The sequence below is a fragment of the Nicrophorus vespilloides genome, unplaced genomic scaffold, assembly GCF_001412225.1.
Source record: "Nicrophorus vespilloides isolate i.1.1-1 unplaced genomic scaffold, Nicve_v1.0, whole genome shotgun sequence".
Taxonomy (NCBI): domain Eukaryota; kingdom Metazoa; phylum Arthropoda; class Insecta; order Coleoptera; family Silphidae; genus Nicrophorus; species Nicrophorus vespilloides.
In genome coordinates this window covers 3,937-26,331 of record NW_017100106.1, presented here as the reverse complement: position 1 = coordinate 26,331, position 22,395 = coordinate 3,937, and the positions used below count along the sequence as shown (strand labels likewise).

Sequence of the window (22,395 nt, the reverse complement as noted above, 5' to 3'; positions counted from 1 at the left end):
TATCAAGAGTAATAATTGAATGTATCATAAAAATATATAAATTTAATATTGATTTATTTAGTTTTTCTATACAATGTCCTTTTTTGTTGTATTTAATTCAATTTGACTTTTATGGAAAGGAAAAATAAATATAATAAATAGAACTATATTCTTTATATATTATAATATTCAAGAGTCTATCATTTATTTATTTTTATTTTATATAATTTATGAACGCATTGTTTTATAATTAATTATCAGCCATATTTTTTCTAACTATGACTTTTTAGAAGTTATTGTATAAATAAATGGTGGGCTTAAGAATTACCACACTTGAAAATTTTATATTTGAATAATTTATTTAGTAAAAATATTGATAACGTAACAAACATGGATATAATTATTTAATGATGGTAAGCATGATATACTGGAGCAGCTACTACAGGAACAACGGCTTTAGCTACTTCAGCCTTTTGTACAACTGGTTCTCCTTTGTATTCAACGTTAGCATTGAATCCACTGTGGGCATCTGATGTATAGTGGACGGTACGAGTGACACCATCAGGTTGTACCAAAGTGTAGAATCCTTTGACTACATCACCATTGCGTTCTTCATGTTGGTTCTTGATATCTCCGGTGTGGGAATCTTTAACTCCATATTCGTAAGAGTAATGAGCTGGAACGTCAGCATAAATTTCCTTCTTGATGACGGGAGCTACAACTTTGGCAATAACTGGAGCGATGTGGGCAACTGGTGCGACGTGAACAACATGTGCTATAGGAGCAACATGGGCTGGAGCTAGAGCTGCAAAGTTTACTGAGGAATAAGAAGTAGCATGGGCATCATGATGAAGATTTATAACTCCAGCATGAGCGAAGACCACAAAGGCAGAAATAGCCAAAATCTACAAATATGTTTGTATTATTAAATAACTAATGACAATAAGTGATTAATTACCTTAGCAAGCATTTTTGTTATTAATTATATCTGTTGCTGATTCAAACACGAGATTGCTTGTGATATATATTTTAGTCAACCGGATCACTTTATATATGGGAGAACCACCTTCGATTTTGCTTTACGCAACGAAGCTTTTTCGTAACTTATTCTATTAAGAATATTTAGATTTTTTATGGGTATGTTATGAAAAGTATTTATGGAATTTAAATTATGAAATTTAACATTAGATTCGGAGCATACATTATTTAAAGTTTATTTAGTTCAGCGTTATAATTTTAAATTTATTAATTATTGCTACTAAAAAAAAATGAATAATTAATATATAATTATGGTGCTTATTAGTATAAAAAAGTTTATTTATTTATTATATTTTTTATTTATAGTCAAGAAAAATTTGGTATAATTAGACTTGTTTCTATAAGTATGTACTTATATAAATATATATCAATATAATAATTGCACATTACTAGTATATAATTGATATACTAGTTATAACCAATAAGTAAGTAATAATACAAGCAATTATTATATTTCTGAATGTGTATTTATTTTATATTTAAATTGAAATGAAAAAGTAATTACATAGATATTGAACGATATTAAGTAATCCTCGATAAATTCTGTCTAAGGATTTAGAATAAATTATTTAGAATAAATTATTATAAAGTAATCCTACTTGACCTACTAACCTATATTAGATATTTTTCAATATTTTAATTAATTAAGTAAAAAAAAAACATGTGAAAATATATAATGAGTTGCGAAGTGGTGAAGTTTCCAGTTTTCACTGTTTTGGAATATCTGTAAACGCATTGTGATTATTTATAATTAAAAATATAACTACATTTATTGCAACAAGAAAAATTACATTTTTTTATTTTAATTATTAAATAATAATAATTACGAAATTTATAGATTCCGGGCTATCGAAGTCTTCCTGTCAGTATTAACTTATATTTCAACAAAAAATAGTACTCAACAACATTCATTATTAGAAATAAATAACACGTACTAAAATTAACAATAGTTTAGCATTATAGTTAAGACAATAATTCGAACTAATAAGCTACTGACAGTTATTGATTTAAGGAATTTAAAAACAATTCCATATAAAAAGTATTTTGGAAAACAAAAACAAATTTATTAAACTTAAAACATATTAAGCAACTGTAAATGATTACATCATAAATATATTTTAAGTTGGAATATTTATTGGTATTTAAAGTAGATATGAGTAAGATTCTAAAATCACAAATATTATATATACTACATTGTAATATCAAATGTAATAATATCAAATTTCTAAGTTTAATATAAGAAAAAAATATTATATACCAAAAGAAAAGAAATAACTTAACTCCATATGTTAATAATTTATCTTGATTTATTATTTATATTTAATAGAAGAGGTAACTTAGGTTCAATATTCTTAAAGGGGAACAATTAGGATAGTAATAAAACTAATATATTGTGTATTTAAATTTAATATTAACTTTATAGTAACTTTATATCGCATTATAGTAATTCGATATAATTAGAAGAACTAATGGTGGTATCCGTGATATACAGGAGCAGCTACTGCAATTTTGGCTGGTACAATGGCTTTAGCAATTACTGTTTTTTGGACGATTGGTTCTCCCTTATATTCAACGTTGGCATTGAAACCACTGTGAGCATCTGATGTGTAGTGGACGGTACGGGTGACGCCATCAGGTTGAATCAAAGTGTAGTATCCCTTTACTACATCGCCATCACGTTCTTCGTGTTGATTCTTTACATCTCCGGTGTGAGCATCATTAACTCCATATTCGAAGGAATAATGAGCTGGTGTATCCGGATAAATTACTTTTTGAACAACTGGAGCTAATACTTTAGCAAATGCAGGTGCTACTTTAAATACCGGTGCGACGTGGGCAATTGGAGCAACGTGAGCAGTCTTTACGACAGCCGGAACCGCAAGTAAGTTTACCGAAGAATATGATGTTCCGTGCTCTCCATGATGGAGTTCATAAACTCCAGCTTGAGCGAAAGCTACAAGAGCTGCGAAAACCAAGAACTGAAAATAAAATTGTAAATTTATTAATGAATTATATGTAATAACGATATTACCTTTGAGATCATGATTGTTGTTTCAGTAAGTAAACAGCTTTGATACTGGTTGTCGCTCGTTCGGTTCTATTTATATATTATAGCACCACCTTCTATTTGGCTTTACAAAATGTTAAATTTGTTATTTACGTAATTTTTTTCTTTGATTCGGTTTGTACACTTTATACTTAAACGAGTGCGCTGAACCACCTTCTAATTTTCTATTAATGATAGTTTGGAAATTGAATTCAATAAAATTGTTCTAATTCACAATTGACATTGAGGAAATTTTAATCTGTGTTTATATATTCTGTTGAATATTTTACGAGATTAAGAAAATTATCATTTCAATAATTTAAAAGTTAAAACTAACAAATAATATTTCTATAATAATTGTCCAAACTTTTACTAGACAATACAACAATTTGTTGTATGTTGATGTTCATGAAATTATACTTAAAAATCCTGCGGTCAAAATTATTTTATATTCGTATATTTAAAATTCCTACCAGAAAAAACTAAAGTTAATTGACCTGTGTTAAAATGTTTCAATAATTGAAATTATAGGTATGCTTTTATTTTTCTTTACTTATCAATTATTTTGTAAAATGATTTAAGAAACTTTGAAGTTTAAAAATAGTTCAATGCAGTAATATATAAGACCTATTATATAATAGTATAAATATTATTAATAATTATGGATTGTCCATGTAAAATTGTTAAAGTAAAAAAACACATTATAGTAATTATTGAAAATAATAATTTGAAAAGTCTCCTAACATAAGTTTTCTTGCCAATTAAATACTCTTATTATGTAATGCAACTTTAATTATATCAATTCCAAACGCATGTTTTCCAGGAATATTGATTATCTGTAATTTGCTTAAACTTGTCTAAAATTTATAAAGTGATATATTTATATTAAAATAATAATAGCAAATAATTATGGTGGTAATAATATATTACTATTCATTATCGATTTGAATAACTGATTATTATTTTAATGGTTTAAGAATATATCAGTTTTGCAATGATTGAAATTTACATTTTAAAAATTGACGTTATATTTCAAGGTTGGAAGCATCAATGGTGGTAAGCATGTTTTCACTAATTTACAAAAAAGCTATGGAAATTTTAGCTTGAACAATTGATTTAACAACTACAGTTTTTTTGCACAAATGGTTCTCCCTTGAATTCGACGGTAGTATTGAACCTTTAGTGAGTATCGGAGGTGTAGTGAGTGATCAGTACGGATGACACTATCTGGTTTTTGATATATCCATTGTTAACTCCATAGTCTATACCAGGGTTTCCCAAAAATTTTCCGGCAACGGAACACTTCGTATATCCTGAAACTTTCAGGATTTGAAGGGTTTTTGAAGGGTAGGTAATAACATATAATCAATAAAATTTAAAAAAAATATTTATATTGTAATTATTTCATTCCAGATTTTCACATACGTAGTTTGGGAAACCCTGGTCTAAACAACTTTCAATAATTTATTATTTATGTTGAATATTAGAGGTTATCTATGTTATTAATATTTAATGAGGAATAATTAGGGTACCAATGAAACTATATTTTTCAGTATTAAAATTTAATAGTAACTTATAAATAAAATAACGCAATATAATTTGAAGACTTAATGGTGGTATCCATGATATACAGGAGCAGCTACTGCTACTTTCGCTGGAATAATGGCTTTAGTAATTACAGCTTTTTGGACGATTGGTTCTCCTTTGTATTCAACGTTGGCATTAAAACCATTGTGAGCATCTGATGTGTAGTGGACGGTACGGGTGACGCCATCAGGTTGAATCAAAGTGTAGTATCCCTTAACTACATCGCCATCACGTTCTTCATGTTGGTTCTTTACATCTCCAGTGTGGGCATCATTAACACCATATTCGAAGGAATAATGAGCTGGTGTGTCAGGATAGACTACTTTTTGAACAACTGGAGCTACTACTTTAGCAACTACAGGTGCTACTTTAAATACCGGTGCAACGTGTGCAATTGGAGCAACGTGAGCAGTCTTCACGACAGCCGGAAATGCAACTAAGTTTACTGAAGAATATGATGTTCCGTGCTCTCCATGATGGAGTTCATAAACTCCAGCATGAGCAAAAGCCACAAGAGCTGCAAAACCTAAGAACTAAAAATAAAATTATAAATTTATATTTATTGAATTATAATATAATAACGAATTTACCTTTGAGATCATGATTGCTGTTTCAGTAAGTAAGTTCTGATACTGATTGTCGCTCGATCGACTCTATTTATATATTGTAACACCACCTTCTATTTGGACTTACGAAATGTTGAATTTATTATTTACGTTTTTTTTCTCGATTTGTTTTTCCCACTTTATACTTAAACGCGCGCGTTTAATCACCTTCTAATTTCTATTGCGGACCATTTGGAAATTGAATTATTTGATTAAATTGTCTTAATTCACTGTTGACATTGAGAATATTTAAAAATGATCAAAAATAAAATGTTAATTTTATATGATATTTCAGTAAATTAAGTAATTTCATTATGAACTCGCTTTCTACTTTGTAATAGCAACTGAATGTAAAATAATTAAGATAATATTAATTATATTAAATTATACCTCTGGTTCGTAATCTTTGTTTTATTGATTGGAATTATAAAAATTTATATTATAGTAAATTATTAGTATTTTTTAATAATGATATCTAAAGTAAACGAAAAATGTGAAAATTAAAAGACATGCTGTAATAATACAAAATTATAAATTCAAAGTTTTTCATTAAGATATTGGTTGATTAGAACATAACTAATATGAAGTAATTATGATTTATAACAGTGGAACCTCGCTTAACGAGTTTAATCCGTTTGAAAATTTTCTCGTATAGTGAAATACTCGTATAGTGACACATATTCAAAAATACACATAATATGTGTACACAAGTTTTAAAAATGATGTAGCAGGCGCGCAATCTAGTACTTCTCTTCTCATTATTACTTGTTATGGGAAACCTAGCTCGTTAAGCGAAATGCTCGTTATGCGAGGCTCCACTGTATATTATTTATTTATTATATTTTATAATTCATATTAACCCTATTTTGGGCTCACCGTTGTTTTCCCACTTCAATTCTTCTCTTAAAAATTAAACAACAGAAAGAATAGAGGGCTATTGGCCATATATCTTTCTATTCCGAAATCAATTATATAATATACAGTAGTTAACCAAAAAAGAAAAAAAGGCTATAGAACACTTTGAAATAATGTGATAATGTTTATAATATAAATAATGTTTTTAAAATGGGTGTTATATTATTTTTTTTTTAATATTTTTTAGGATGATTAAGTATTGGATTAAACTTAGTGATTGCTCGGATAGCCACTCTCTCCGTCACTGGGAGATTATTTAGTGCAAGAATCCGAATGTCATGTATAACATTGAAACATAGACAAATCATTTTTTAATATAAATAGTTGATATCATTTTAATATCTATAACCGGGCAAAAAGACTTATGGTCAAAAGAACTTTGTATTAGTTAACTTTTTTGAAATTTTATATAGTTATTTTGTTCTTTTTATTTCTGTATATGTTTTTTTGTACGACTGATGCAATAAACATTATTATTATTTATAACACGACCCCGAATCGTCAAAAACATGGTCTTCTTCTTGATTTTTATACTCCTACTTTTTTTAATTCAGACATTTTTCAAATGAGAAAGTTGATGGATTAAATAAAGAAAGAGGACAATGATATTGAAGTCAATATTTTTATGTAAAGAATAAAAAATAAAAATTGTATTTACTATTTTATTATATACTAACTTATAAATATAGCAACAGATTGGTGTTTGTGGACTTAATGGTGGTAAGTATGGTATACAGGAGCAGTTACGGCAATTTTTGCTGGAACGATGGTTTTAGTAACTACAGCTTTTTGAACAACTGGTTCTCCTTTGTACTCGACGTTAGCATTGAAACCACTGTGAGCATCGGAAGTGTAGTGTACGGTACGAGTGACACCATCAGGTTGAACCAATGTGTAATATCCTTTTACGACATCTCCATTACGTTCTTCGTGCTGGTTCTTGACATCACCGGTATGGGCATCATTAACTCCATATTCGAACGAATAATGAGCCGGAGTATCAGGATAAATTTCCTTATGTACAACTGGTGCTACCACTTTAGTAACCACTGGAGCAACATGTACTACTGGTGCGACATGGGCAATTGGAGCAACGTGAGCAGTTTTCACAACAGTCGGAGCAGCGACGAAGTTTACAGATGAATAGGAAGTTCCATGTTCTCCATGATGAAGTTCAAAATCTCCTGCTTGGACCAAAGCTACGAGAGCTATGAATCCCAAAACCTAAAGATCGGAATAAAATATAAATATAATTTACTAATTTATATATTATTTAATTTACCTTGGCAATCATTATTGAAAGAAGTGGTTGTTTCAATAGACAAACTAGTCTGATACTAAAAGTTGTTCAAACGACTGCATTTATATATTGGGGTACCACCTTCAATTTTGTTTCACGAAACATTGAAAAGGTTTTTACGTAATTTCTTTGCTTATGGCAGTGTAGCGCTTTACCGGCTTTTTTATGAATAGCACACTCTTACTTTAGTACATTCTAAATTTGTGAAAAGTTTCGGATTACATCATTTTCAAAACTTGTGTACACATATTATGTGTATTTTTGAATTCGATTTTCTTTGTCATCTTTATTTATAGTAGATTATACTTTGCAAATATAATTTGTATTTGCTGTAAATGCAAAACACAAATGTTTTGTGTCAAACCATTATTATAATATATACACTATAAGCTTTTTTTATATAAATAAATGTTAAAAGTATAAAAATACCTCTACTAGTAGTCATTCTAGTTGCATCTTAGTGTTCTTTGTGATCACACATATTTCCAAACTTGTGTTTGTGATTTTTTTTGCGGAAAATATAATAACACTTGTATGTCTCAGAATAATAAACCAAAGAATAAAAATAACCATAGATATGAAATGTAATATAAATTGTATTTAAATATTTTGATAATAAAATGTTTTTTTTGCAAAACCAATTTAATATCAAATTAATTAATATTGTAATTTAATCTGTTTTGTTTTGCTGAAGTGAATATTTACATTCACTACCGGATAATCAATAGCATGTCTGCTTTCGAATATAAAGTTTAAATTCTAAAAATACATTTCATAATGAAATCTTAAATAATGAAATTTCTGTTTATAGAATTTGTATATTATATTAAGAAAAAAAATGGTTTATAATGTATTATTTTTTGTAACGTTAATAATTTCTATTTAAGTCAATAATATTTGATATTCAACGTGACCTTCGTCAATATGTATCAAAGATATTTATGTAAAATATTTGATTTTATTAATCTACTTCATTGAAAGTTTTAAATTAAAAATACTTATTTAATTTTATAGCATATTTTTGAAATAATAATGTCTGTTCTAATATTTTTTTTTAATATTTATAATTATAAAAATATTTTTTCTGTATATACATGTAGGTAATTTATTCATTACAAAATAATTTAAAAAAAATAACAATTATTTTATTTAGTGATGGTAAGCATGGTATACTGGAGAAGCTACGGCTACTTTGACTGGAACGACAGCCTTTTGTACAATCGGTTCTCCTTTGTATTCAACATTAGCGTTGAATCCACTATGGGCATCAGAAGTGTAGTGGACAGTACGGGTCACACCATCAGGTTGAACCAAGGTGTAGAAACCCTTTACAATATCTCCGTCACGTTCTTCGTGTTGGTTTTTGATATCTCCGGTGTGAGAATCATTAACTCCATATTCGTAAGAGTAATGAGCTGGAACATCGGCGTAAATTTCTTTCTTGATGACGGGATTTACGACTTTAGCAACAATTGGAGCGATGTGGGCTACTGGAGCGACATAGGAAACGTGAGAAACTGGTGTAATGTGAGCTACTGGAGCAACATGGGTAACATGTGCGACTGGAGCGGCATGTGCTGGTGCTACAGCAGCAAAGTTTACTGAAGAATATGATGTCGCATGGACATCATGATGAAGATTGATAACTCCAGCATTGGCAAAAGCCACAACGGCAGAAATAGCCAAAATCAATGAAAAACTAAATAATTAATTGATACCATTAAATAGATAGCAATCATTTTTGGTGTTGCCTTTACGAGAATGGGAATGCTTATATACCGAAGCGCCACCTTCAAATTGATTTTACGCAACGCACCTTCTCTGTTTTTCTAATGAAATATTCAAATTATGTAAAGCATTTTATTGTGCATTAAATAAAATTACGTAATTTTAATTTAAGGTAATGAGCTGCCATATCTTTTTACATAATATATTGTATATGCTGATAATTTCAAATTTTAAAATGAAAAGATTTGTATAAATATTATTGTCAGTAGTCATATTTATTTGTTTAAAACGAGTTTTTAAATTTAATGTTATTATAAGTTTTGTACACTCGACTATATTTTTTAATCCCTTAAAATAATAATAATTAATAATTTTTGGGTGGAAAATCGGTGGTCGATAGTCCTTTGACCTGATTGTTATTTTTTTTGCTATATAATTTTTTGTTTGTTTAATATATTACTTAGATTGGTTGATACTTTTAAATTATAATATATTTTAGTTGTAGAGGATAGAGAATTAGATCCAGACAGAATTATATATTGATTAATATGTAGAAAATACTTAATAAATTAATTTAAATTCTTATGAAATATAAAAAAAAAACATAAATATAAGCAAATAAATTAATTTATTTATAGCTTCCACACATTTTTTAAATAAATGATAGAGTTTATTACTATAGTTAATTCGTTTAAATAATGTCTCTATGTAAGAACAACAATTGTAGCAGATATTTTAATTAGTTTAATGATTAGACAATAATTTTAAAAAGGGCGGAAACATTACCGTCTTTTGCCTTTGTTTAAATTATTATATTTTAGTTTTTGTTATTATTACTTAAATTTATTGTTAGTAAAATCTTAATAGATATTCATCTTACAATCAATATAATTAAAAAGTGAATGTTTGTATTATCTATATTGATAACCAATAAATTTTCAACAATGTTTAGGATAAAATAAATAATACAATGTATGTGATTTATATGTACGATTTTATTTTTATATTAACTTATAAATATAGCAACGAAATGAGGTTGCGGCTTTAATTGTGGTACGTATGGTACACAGGAGCAGCTACTGAAATTTTAGCTGGAACAATGGCTTTAGCTACTACAGTTTTTTGGACGATTGGTTCTCCCTTATATTCGACGTTAGCATTGAAGCCACTATGAGCATCAGAAGTGTAGTGAACAGTACGAGTAACACCATCAGGTTGAACCAAGGTGTAGTAGCCCTTCACGACATCACCATCGCGTTCTTCGTGTTGGTTCTTAACATCACCGGTATGGGCATCGTTAACTCCATATTCGAAGGAATAGTGAGCTGGAGTATCAGGATAAAATTCTTTCTGTACAACTGGCGAAACCACTTTGGTAACTACAGGAGCAACATGAGCTACAGATAATACAGGTGTGACGTGGGCAACTGGAGCAACATGAGCAGTTTTTACAACAGCCGGAACAGCGACTAAGTTCACTGTTGAATACGATGTTCCATGTTCTCCATGATGGAGTTCAAAAACTCCGGCTTGAACGAAAGCTACGAGAGCTGCGAATCCCAAAACCTAGAGATCGAAGTAGAATATAAATGTAATTTATATAATTTTATATATACATTTTATGTAATTGAATTTACCTTAGCAATCATTATTGATAGAAGTGGTTGTTTCAATGTACAAACTAGTCTGATACTGAACGTCGTTAGTACCGCTGCATTTATATATTGGGGCACCACCTTCGATTTATTTCTATCAAACGTTGAATTTGGTTTTGCGTAACTTCTTTGCTTATGGTAGTAGAGCGCTGTACCGGATTTTAATTAAAACTATACATTCTAATTTGGTGTTTTAATTTTTAAATGTATTTCTCTCATGTAAAATCACATTTAGTGAATCATCTTTAATATTTTAAAAATATGTTGTCGTATTTCATTTTTATTTTTTTTTTATTAAGAAATGCATGCCTTGATCATCTATTTTGAACCAGTTTTAATAATTATTTAGTATATTACAATAAATTAAGTTACATTTTCAACAGCACGGGGTAAGTACTACATATCTTATAAAATGTTAAATTAATATGTTTGTAATAAGTAACGTCTAGAAATGCATATATTTCTTCTTTATATTTATTCTGTACTATTGAAGTATAGTATAGAATAATGTCAAAATTAAGGCAAATAAATATTTGTTTTATTGGAAATTTTAATAATTTTTTTAAAAATACATCCACATTTCTTCAGTTTGTTAACAAAAGTTTTGTGGATGATACATTTTCTTTGTGGTCCAATCTTTGCACATAGTTGAAAGGCTTATATCTTAGGTACAATTATTCTATTGAAAATTACAAGTGCATACCGATGTTTTATATTTAATTTCTGAAGAAAATAATTAGAATTAGAAAGGAAATTAATTTAATTTTTTATTTGTATAGAATTATTTCTTTATGTTTTTAAATTTACAATGACAATACATCATTATTAATTAAAATTAAATAATAATAATTTGTTTATTATCCATGAGAAGACAGAATTGAAGAAGAAATATTAATTGAATTACAAGAGAAGATAACTTTGAAATCAATATTTATTGATTAGTTTGGATTTTGTAATTATAATAATGTAAATATCAATGAGTTTATACATATAATAGTTTATTTATAATTAAGAAAATATAACAAATTTGCAACAATCATTATTTAATGGTGGTAGGCTTGGTATACTGGTGCTACAACAGCTGGAACAATGGCTTTAGCTACTACAGCTTTCTGTACAATTGGTTCTCCTTTATATTCAACATTAGCGTTAAATCCACTGTGGGCATCAGAGGTATAGTGGACGGTACGGGTGACTCCATCAGGTTGAACCAATGTGTAGAATCCTTTGACTACATCACCATTGCGTTCTTCATGTTGGTTCTTGATATCTCCGCTATTGGAATCTTTAACTCCGTATTCGTAAGAGTAATGAGCTGGAGTATCAGCGTATACTTCTTTCTTAATGACTGGAGTTACAACTTTAGTAACAACTGGAGCGATGTGAGCAGCTGGAGCAATATGTACGACGGGGGCGACGTGAGCAATCGGAGCAACATGTGTAACAGGAGCAGTTTTTACAATAGTTGGAGCTGCAGCGAAACTTACTGAAGAATAAGATGATCCATGTTCACCATGGTGAAGTTCGAAAACTCTAGCATTAGCAACAGCTACGAGAGCTGCAAATCCGAAAATCTAAAAAATAAATTATTAAATTATTGTTTGTTATATTGCCATGTTACTAAATTTACCTTAGCAATCATGATGTTGTATGTTATTTCGGTAGACAAACTATTCTGACATTGATGTACTCAACCGGCTTCATTTATATATTAGAGCAACTCCTTTTAATTTGGGTTACAACACGTTGATTTTTTCCTCATTTACATAAGTGTACGCTTATTTAAACACATTCTATTTTATACATTAACCATTAAAATCTACTTGTCTGTCTATAATGCAATTGATTTATATATAAATATTAAATATTTACTTTTAATTTAATACAGTATTATTTTTATTGAATAGTGTGCACATTAAGTCGCTTTATTATACTGTTCTGTCTTTTATTAATGGTTGCTTATTTGTATTTTATTTAATAAATTGTTCTGATTTTTTAAATCACATATCACAAATCACTTAGATAAATCTAAAGACTAAATTTATAAATATGTATATGTATTAACAAAATTAGTTATCTTCTTAGTGGCTCTTTGCTCCAAAAAGGTTGCCTACCCTGGTAATATAGTAACTACAGTATATTTAAAAAATGTTTTCTTTAGAAGTTACCCCCATTATAAACTATATATAAATATCAAAAGCGAAATTGATCGGAATTTTTATATGAATAATTTACATACTTAAAGATATTTAAACAATGTAGTTTACAACATTACATTTAAGGTAGGTTAGAATTTATTATGTTAGCTTACATACATATTACAGGGTGTGATACAAAAAAGAATGCAGACTGTTATGGGCTTCAGCCTCTTTCAGCCTCTTAATTACATAAAGTTTTACAAAACAAAAAAAAAAAAAAAAAAAATCAACAAAAATAATAGAAAACAAACAGAGATAGAACACACATAATTAGTAATAATCACTTCACTGCACGAAAAACGAAAGATTTACATCACTGAGGGGAAGTGTTTTTTAAAGTCCTGGAGGAGTTGCATCAATGTGGGGTCGTTGGAGTCAGCGTAGGACGCCAGCACGGCAGGGGGGTGAGGGATTTTTTCCTTTGGGACTTTGGAGAATGTTGGGGGTTTGAAGAGTGAGAGGGTGGGAGTGATCTTGAAGGGCTATGCGTGAAGCGAGTCGGCCTTGGAGTTTTTTAATGTATTCGAGGATGTTTGGGAAGGTGACCAGGTTATAGAGGGTGGAAGAGGGGTGTCGGTAGTGAAGGCGAAGGATTTTGCGGATGCATTTGCGTTCAAACTGAAGGATTATTTTTAGTTGTCTGGGTGGAGCAATGGTGTAGTATGTTATGGGGTAAGTGAGGATAGGGCGGATGAAAACATTACATTTAAAATAAAAAATGTATTTTGATATTATAATAATATATAAATTTGTATCTATTTTTATATAGTTTATACTTATAAATATATTCAATCAAATTCCAGTTTATTATGTAAAAAGATATCCGTTTTTATAACAAAAACATATTTTACTATAGATTATTTTAATTAGTTCATATATTATCATTTCGATTTACTGAAATTTTATAAATATATCTAAGACATTAGTTAGGCTATATAAAGCATTTTTTTATATACTTTCTGATATTGTTATGTTATTGATTGCAGCTGTATAACTGTAATTTGATATTGTACTCACGGTGCGGAAAAACCTTGGTCGATAGCCCTTTCGTACAGATTGTGTCCAATAAATATTTTTAAATAAATAAATAAATTTGTTATAAAGTTTCCCAAACACCAGTGTTCCGCGGAGAGTTAAAGGTGTTCCGTGAAAACCTAGAATGAAATAATTACTAAATAAATAATGAGTGTTTAGATATAAAAAAGATATTCACTGAAAATTTCAGGATTATAAGTTCCGTTCCGTTCCGTTATAAGAAAAGTTAATAACCAATTTTACAAAAAAGTATTTCTGCAGTAAATCAATTTATTAGAAAATAAAAATTCATGCAACGTCCTAATTTATACAAATAGCGTATATACATTAAGCAATTAAAATAATGTTTGTTTGACATTGATCTATTTACTGATTGATGAAAATACATTGCGTAATTTCATACATATTATATTAGGGTAAAATCTATATAAGATTTTTCAAGGTGATTTGGTAAACTGCATTACAAGTTCGATAATCTACATCTGTTTCGATAACGCTATTAGCTAATAAAGGGATTTACTAATCCATACTTTCTAATTTCAATAACATGTATGTTTCAAAGATGAAAATATTTTATTTATGTAATATTTGAATAAAAGCTTATTCTCAATATCTGAAAATTAATTAATTAATTAACTTGTTTATATATAGCTAATATCCCGGACAATTTGAAACCGGCACGTATCGATGACTTTTAACTTTTATAAAATGTGTTATTTTTTAGTTTAATTAAAATAGTATGTTTTGAATATTGAAAACGGAGTTATAAGAAACTTCACTATGCGAGGTATTGCTGTTTTTATAATTGGTTTAAATAAAAATATAAATTTTAAATGTAATTGCTTTGTTCCAATAAATAACAAAATAAAAAAAAGACTCAATACAATAATAAAATAAAATTCAACTGCTGCAAAGGACTGTTGACCAAAAGATTAAAAAACACTAAACTTATAATGGTACTTCTTAAATTGCTAATTATAGTTATATATTATTATATATTATTATATATAAAAAGTGTACTGATATACTTTGAAGCCGCAATAAACTTATGTTAAATATTAAATTTCATCAATTATTTTCAATAAACATTTTTCTTACAGTTTATGAATCTTACATATGTTCCCAGAGTTGGATTGATAATTATGGAGTTTATATTTGGGGAATTATTAATGTCAAGACAAATTTTTCTTAACAACGACACCATCTGAACTGGCGCGTCAAAGTAGAACTTTCGGTCGTCATGAAAATAGCTGATTTATAATATAAAACTATTTGCATATGCATTTCCATATTTACTCTAGTAAATCTAGTTTAGTTTCTTTAAGTTTGGATTCGGTTGTAATCGAATAAGAATAAGTCGTTGGTTTACATTATAAATCAGCTGATTTCATGACGTTCGAACGTGCTATTTTGACATGCCAATTTAGGTGTAATAGTTGGTAAAAGAAATATCGATCAATATTTCTGTCGTAAAATGTCCTATTTTTTCGTGCAATGTATTTTAGTTTGGTTCAAAAAATATTATTCCGTTATTGGCCATTCGATCCAACTATTTTTATTTCATTGAAACTAATATTTAATCTGAAAAGTAAATTATAAACAATTCAACTTCCAGATATAAGATTTATTTAAGAGCTATTGATATCCGTCTTTTCCGATTATTAATATGTAAGTATTTTTATATTAAATTTTATAGATGTGGTTTTAAACTTGTTATAAAGCAAAAATATTTTCAAAACCCAATTTGGGTCAAAGTAATTTTGACGAAATAGTTCTCGTATTTTTTGAAATTGAAAATAATATTTACTGTATAATATGTATTCAGGTAAACGGATATATAGCAGAAATAGTTTCTATTGGTTTATTAAATATATAACAATAACATTTTTACAATAATTTAGTGGTGGTAAGCATGATAAACTGGAGCAGTTACTTTGACTGGAACGATGGCCTTAGCTACTACAGCCTTTTGTACAATGGGTTCTCCTTTATATTCAACGTTGGCGTTGAAACCATTGTGAGCATCGGAAGTGTAATGGACGGTACGGGTGACACCATCAGGTTGGACCAGAGTGTAGAATCCCTTAACTACATCACCATTGCGTTCTTCATGATGGTCCTTGATGTCTCCGGTGTGGGAATCTTTAACTCCATATTCGTAAGAGTAATGAGCTGGAACATCAGCGTAAATTTCCTTCTTGATGACTGGAGCTACAACTTTAGCAACAACGGGTGTGATATGAGCTACTGGTGCTACATGAGCAAGTGGAGCAACGTGAGCTACTGCAGCTACTGGAGCAACATGTGCGACCGGAACTCCAAAATTAAGGGAGGAGAAAGATGTGGCATGAGCATCGTGATGAAGATTGATAACTCCACCTTGAGCAAAAGCTACGACAGCAGAAATAGCCAAAATCTGTAATTTAACGAACACTCGTATTTGAGTAATTATTAGTTATAAAACAAATTTAAATTTACCTTAGCAAACATTTTTTGTTTATTGCGTTAATGTTAACGTTTCAAACAACCGAACGTTTCTGATGCTGATATTGAATTCTAGTTCGCTTTATATACGTTCACCAGTTAATACATTTACGAAACTTTTGCGTAACCCGAACACTTCATTAACAATGTTTTATTTGAATATTTCACACATACTAAGTATGCATAATTAATGAATTTATAATTATTTATTTAGTACATAATTACAATTTAATAACAAACTTATTTTTATAAATAATAATAATTGTTTAGTGGCCAAAATAGAACAAACATATTTGTTACATAGATATGCAATTTAGTATTTTTGCACTTTTGAATTAGTCAATAAACAAAATAATATTATAGAATGTGATTAAACAATTGTAATCAGCAGTAGAGTAAAGTTTAGTGAAATTTTAATAATAAAATATTTCATATATGTGCATATGTGAATAATGAAAATAATTATTGTACAATCAATACGAATTATTATTATCACTTATATGTAAGTTATGCAAATTAAGCTTTAATCAATATGCGTGTGCCTGTTTATATTACATAATTTGATTTACCGCTTTAAATATTTTGATACTTTATGTAAATAAATACCTAATATTGAAAAGTGATCGACTTACAGTTTAGAAATGTAACGATTTTGTAATTGCATTAATTTGGTTACCAAATATCAGGTATATAAAGACATGATCGATTTGAGTTTTTATCAGTTCACTTTCAACATGTCAACTGAAAACGAAGAATTGATAAACTAACATGATTAGTAAAATAAGTATATATATATATACTTAAACATGTTATAAATTTGCTCATGCAATTTATTTTATATATTTTTGTAGATTATTGCGATATTCGCTTTGACATCATTGTTCAATGTTGGAGTCAATTGCGCGCCTGGCGTCACTTCTTATTCTTCAATTACTAGCCATGTTACGCATGTTGTCCCGGTTGTTCACGCATCTGCCCATCCAATTGTACATGCATGACCAGTAGTTTATGCAACTTCCATAGTTCCTGTGACTCCAATAGTAACATGCTACACCAGTAGCTCACATTGTTGCCCCTATAGGGTCGCATGATGAAGCTCCTGTTATCAAGAAGGAAGTTTACATTGATATTCCTGCGCATTATTATTTTGAATACGGAGTCCAAGACGAAGAACGCCACGGTGATATCGTCAAGGGATTCTACATGTTGGTCCAACCTGATGGTGTTACTCGTGTTGTCCATTACACATCTGATGCACACCATGGTTTCAACGCTAACGTCGAATACAAGGGAATTCCAATAGTGCACAAAACAATAGTTCCTGTGAAAGTTGTAGTAGCTGCTCCAGTGCTCCTTCACGCTTACCATCATTAATACAAATATACTTTTTATTTCTTTATGAGTACTTTTTTTTCTAATTTATTGAGTGTTTAATAAAAGTGAAGTCATTAAAATAATATTATTTAGTGTTCGTGATACTAAAGTACAAAGTGGTCCAAAGTTGATGAAAAAGATTTTACTGTTTCAAAAAAAAAACGTGAAATTTGTGATGTGTATAAATTTTGCTTCTGTGGACAAATATCATTTCATTATTAACTTTAAGTATGTGCATGCAATTAAATTGGTGCTTAATTATTAAAAATTCGATAAGTGTTGTGTGTGATATATTTATCAATAATTACTGGGAATTGTGTGTTTCCATTTTATTTATTTGACATAAAGTCAAGTATCGTGTTCAGTGCAATATTGGTGCAATAAAAATATCAATAACAGGAGGAATAATTTGTTTGATTCAGAAAAATATATATTATCATAATTCATAATATGTTTATTTAATTTTATTTACATTTTTAAGACTACATGCCAGTTCATGAAATAATGCATAATAAATTTTATTCAAACCTATTAGCTTTTGTAAATTATGTGCATTTCTCAAGAAATTTAATAATAATTATAATTTGCAAATGTATGAATATGTTAATTTTCACTATCTTATATTATTAGTTTCCACATTTCGTTCTGAATAGAAAATAAAAAATGTATCAAAATATAACTTTATATTATTTTAATAACTTAAAATATATCTTAATAATGTAAAAGTACTTCTTTGAAAATTACATCATTTCAAAATATACAATCGTTTTAAAAATTGTTATTGTTGGGCATGAAAACAAATTAAGGAAATTAATTTAATAATTTACACTCTTTGTAGTTTTTTTCTGTATTCAATGTCATTTTTGTCATTCCACTAATTAATTAGTATGTGCATAATGGACAATTATTTTGATAATATTATATAATCAGATAAAAATTAACACATAATCATATAATCATAATATTGACAAAATATAAAAAAAAACATTTGTTATAAAAAAAACAATTTTCATATAAAAAAAATATTGTATAAATTAAAATAGCCCTCACTTTTTATGTGAGAGTGTTCAATAAATTATTTTTAATATTTATTTCATTAGGTTTATTATTTACTTTATATTTTATATAATTAAAACATGATTGAATAAATTTTGAAATATTATATAAAAATGTTTGGTATAAGTGTTTAATAATTTTGAACCGTGAATTTAAATTTTCTTATAATTTTTTTTATATTTTTATTGTTTTGATTAGCAGCATTGACTTTCTTTTAATATTTCAATCCTAACGATATTTACATTCAATGTTAACAATTGCGTGTTAACATTCTTTAACTATAGAAATTTTAAATAAAATTCCAACAAATTATTTGTAAAGCATGAACATTGTTATTAGTTATATATTAATAAGCAATTGCTAGATAATAATTTAAATATTTAAATGTATCATATTTCAAAGGTATTTGAAAATGGAATATTTTTCTCATATTAATGGAAATTTGTGGATACGATGGAACCATTCTATGTTTTAAAAATGAATCGAATCATTTTCTCATAACGATATCAAATTCAAAAAGGAAGCTTATAATGTATAGAGATAGTATTTTGAAAATAAATAAATATTGAACTGAATAAATTTAGTTTCTCTTAATTTCATGTATAATGAAAACTGAATAAATAAAATTAAATGATTTCTTAAAAAATAGAATTTTGTAATCTTAGCTCAGTTAATATTGTCTTAAAAAATAGAAAAATTGTTACTATTTTATAATTGTTTCAATAATAAATAATCCATCCAATATGTACATAGTTTTTATCCGGTATTTAATTTAGATGGTTTTTTTTAAATAATAGACAGTTCATATTTTATATTGTTTTTATTGTAACTAACTATGTGTAATTTGACTAGATTTAATGATGGTAGGCGTTGTAAACTGGAGCAGCTACGATGGTCTTGGCTACTACTGCTTTTTGGACGATTGGTTCTCCCTTGTATTCAACTTCAGCGTTAAAACCGTTGTGGGAGTCAGCGGTGTAGTGAACGGTACGGGTAACACCATCAGGTTGGACCAAGGTGTAGTATCCCTTGACAACATCTCCATCGCGTTCTTCGTGTTGGTTCTTTACGTCACCGGTATGGGCGTCTTGTACACCGTATTCGTAAGAATATTGTGGGTGGGTATCAGCATATACTTCTTGGTGAACGGCCTTGACGACTGGGGCGGCGTAGTGGGCAACTGGAGCGGCAGCATAGTGGGCAACTGGGGCGGCGTATTGTGCTACTGGGGCGGCGGCATAATGAGCAACTGGGGCGGCGTAGTGGGCAACTGGTGCTACATGTTGGTTGATGGAAGAGTAAGAACTAGCATGTTGTCCATGTCCAAGTTCGAAGACTCCAGCTTGAGCGCAAGCTACCAATGCGGAAACAGCCAAGATCTAAAATAATCATAATATAATATTATAAAATGCACTTGAGAAAATATTTTTAAAAATTATTACTTTAGCGAACATGTTTGTTGTTGATTCTTCAACGGATCGATTGATACTGGATCCGCCGCCCGTGCACTCTTTTATATGAAAGTGGTCCGCAGTCGGCTGCGCTCATAACTTTTACTTAAAAGTCTTACGTTTGCGTATTTTGTCATACATTCCAGCCGTGAACTTGGAAACTTTTTCGTGCAAACAAGTATTGGCAATATTATAATTTTTCACTTCAACTTCATTTTAGGGGCAATCTGTTTCACTTTCTAAATTAAGACGGGTTTGCTTTATATATAAAATCTGCAATGATCCACTGAGTAGTATCAATTGACCAGTTGACACGGCACAACAATGTTCGCTAAAGTGAGTTTTGCTTAATTTCAGTTTTTATAGATGGTTTATTTAATAAGTACTTTGTTACAGATTTTGGCTATTTCCGCTTTGGTAGCTTGCGCTCAAGCTGGTGTCTTCGAACTTGGACATGGACAACATGCCAGTTCTTACTCTTCAATCAACCAACATGTAGCTCCAGTTGCTCAATACGCCGCTCCAGTTACTGCTCACTATGCTGCCCCAGTAGCTCATTATGCCGCCGCCCCAGTAGCTCAGTACGCCGCTCCAGTTGCTCATTATGCCGCCGCCCCAGTAACTCAATATGCCGCCCCAGTTGCCCATTACGCTGCCCCAATCGTCAAGGCCGTCCACCAAGAAGTATACCCAGACAGCCACCCACAATATACCTACGAATACGGTGTCCAAGACGCCCATACTGGTGACGTTAAGAACCAACACGAAGAACGTGACGGAGATGTCGTCAAGGGTTACTACACCTTGGTACAACCTGATGGTGTCACCCGTACCGTCCACTACACCGCTGACTCCCACAATGGATTCAACGCTGAAGTCGAATACAAAGGAGAACCAATTGTCCAAAAAGCTGTTGTAGCCAAAGCTTTTATCCCAACTAAGACTGTCGTATCTGCCCCAGTATACCAAGCCTACCATCATTAAATCTAGTCAATCGAAATATTAAGTTAGAATAAAAGCCATAAAATTAAACAAATATTTATTATTTTTCATATTCCCAAGAATTCATACATAACTATACTAATATTGATTAGCAACTAGTGCTGTAAGAAAATTATATACCATATATTTGTTATCGTAAAATGCATGTTCTAGATAGAGAAATATAATTAGAATGGGCTGCGTCTTGTGGTCTGTTATATGATAACATATTTTTTTGCTAAAATTAGTCATTTACTTTGGTAGTGCATATTACAGTGCATGTTATATATCCGAAAAGTGCGGTATTTACTAAAACTTATCAAAACAAAAAAACATTCACTATTTTCTTATCATCTTAAAATTGAATATCAACCTAATAAAAGATTGGAAATAAAGCTATACAATATAATTTTATAATAAAATTATTTACAAACAGTTGTAAATATGTTTAATAGTATTGATCATTATAGCCAATACTAATTAAATACATTACACCTAATTAATATTAATTTTATTTTAATGTACTTATGAAATTATATTTACTGATAATGCGTAGATTCGTTACACTTTTGGCGGAACAGTCCCGATTTTTAATAATTTGTCCTGGGAATATTTAAAGAATTAAGTGTTGAAACTATAAAATCTAAATTATATGTGAAATATAATGAAAATAATTCATGTTACATATTTACATGTGATATATTAATGTTCCCAACCTTACAAAATTGTGTATATATGTAATAATGTTCATTAAATAAAGTTAATATAATTGTTTTTTTTCATTTGTTTACAAATATTTATAATAAAATGTTTTGTTTTTATATATATATTAAAATCTGTAATAACATTAAATTTAGCTTTAAAACTATTCCTTTACTGTCAACATGTTTTAACTATTTTAATGTAATGGACGAATTAAATTTCACGTCTCCATGACTATATAATTAATACCTTTACGAACA

General features: G+C 29.1%; 5 protein-coding genes across 5 annotated transcripts; 1 reads left to right on the top strand and 4 right to left on the bottom strand.

Moving 5' to 3' along the window:
* Positions 1 to 2,483: 2,483 nt before the first annotated feature.
* Positions 2,484 to 3,061, bottom strand: LOC108568249 (cuticle protein 7-like). The gene is made up of 2 exons (XM_017929223.1): positions 3,050 to 3,061; positions 2,484 to 2,996 (listed from the first exon to the last, which is right to left on the bottom strand). Exons 1-2 carry the CDS (start codon positions 3,059 to 3,061, stop codon positions 2,484 to 2,486), a joined length of 525 nt encoding a protein of 174 aa, XP_017784712.1.
* A 1,610-nt stretch (positions 3,062 to 4,671) lies between these two features.
* LOC108568248 (cuticle protein-like) lies at positions 4,672 to 7,465 on the bottom strand. The gene is made up of 3 exons (XM_017929222.1): positions 7,454 to 7,465; positions 6,907 to 7,395; positions 4,672 to 5,184 (listed from the first exon to the last, which is right to left on the bottom strand). The coding sequence occupies exons 1-3, from the start codon at positions 7,463 to 7,465 to the stop codon at positions 4,672 to 4,674; spliced, it is 1,014 nt and encodes a 337-aa protein (XP_017784711.1).
* A 1,155-nt stretch (positions 7,466 to 8,620) lies between these two features.
* Positions 8,621 to 12,496, bottom strand: LOC108568247. Its single transcript, XM_017929221.1, has 4 exons — positions 12,485 to 12,496; positions 11,922 to 12,428; positions 10,257 to 10,765; positions 8,621 to 9,170 (listed from the first exon to the last, which is right to left on the bottom strand). Exons 1-4 carry the CDS (start codon positions 12,494 to 12,496, stop codon positions 8,621 to 8,623), a joined length of 1,578 nt encoding a protein of 525 aa, XP_017784710.1.
* Positions 12,497 to 15,984: 3,488 nt separating this feature from the next.
* On the bottom strand, positions 15,985 to 20,471 carry LOC108568246. The gene is made up of 4 exons (XM_017929220.1): positions 20,444 to 20,471; positions 19,871 to 20,380; positions 17,562 to 17,924; positions 15,985 to 16,503 (listed from the first exon to the last, which is right to left on the bottom strand). The coding sequence occupies exons 1-4, from the start codon at positions 20,453 to 20,455 to the stop codon at positions 15,985 to 15,987; spliced, it is 1,404 nt and encodes a 467-aa protein (XP_017784709.1). The 5' UTR covers positions 20,456 to 20,471.
* A 305-nt stretch (positions 20,472 to 20,776) lies between these two features.
* On the top strand, positions 20,777 to 21,436 carry LOC108568245 (cuticle protein 8-like). The gene is made up of 2 exons (XM_017929219.1): positions 20,777 to 20,788; positions 20,849 to 21,436. The coding sequence occupies exons 1-2, from the start codon at positions 20,777 to 20,779 to the stop codon at positions 21,434 to 21,436; spliced, it is 600 nt and encodes a 199-aa protein (XP_017784708.1).
* Positions 21,437 to 22,395: the final 959 nt, after the last annotated feature.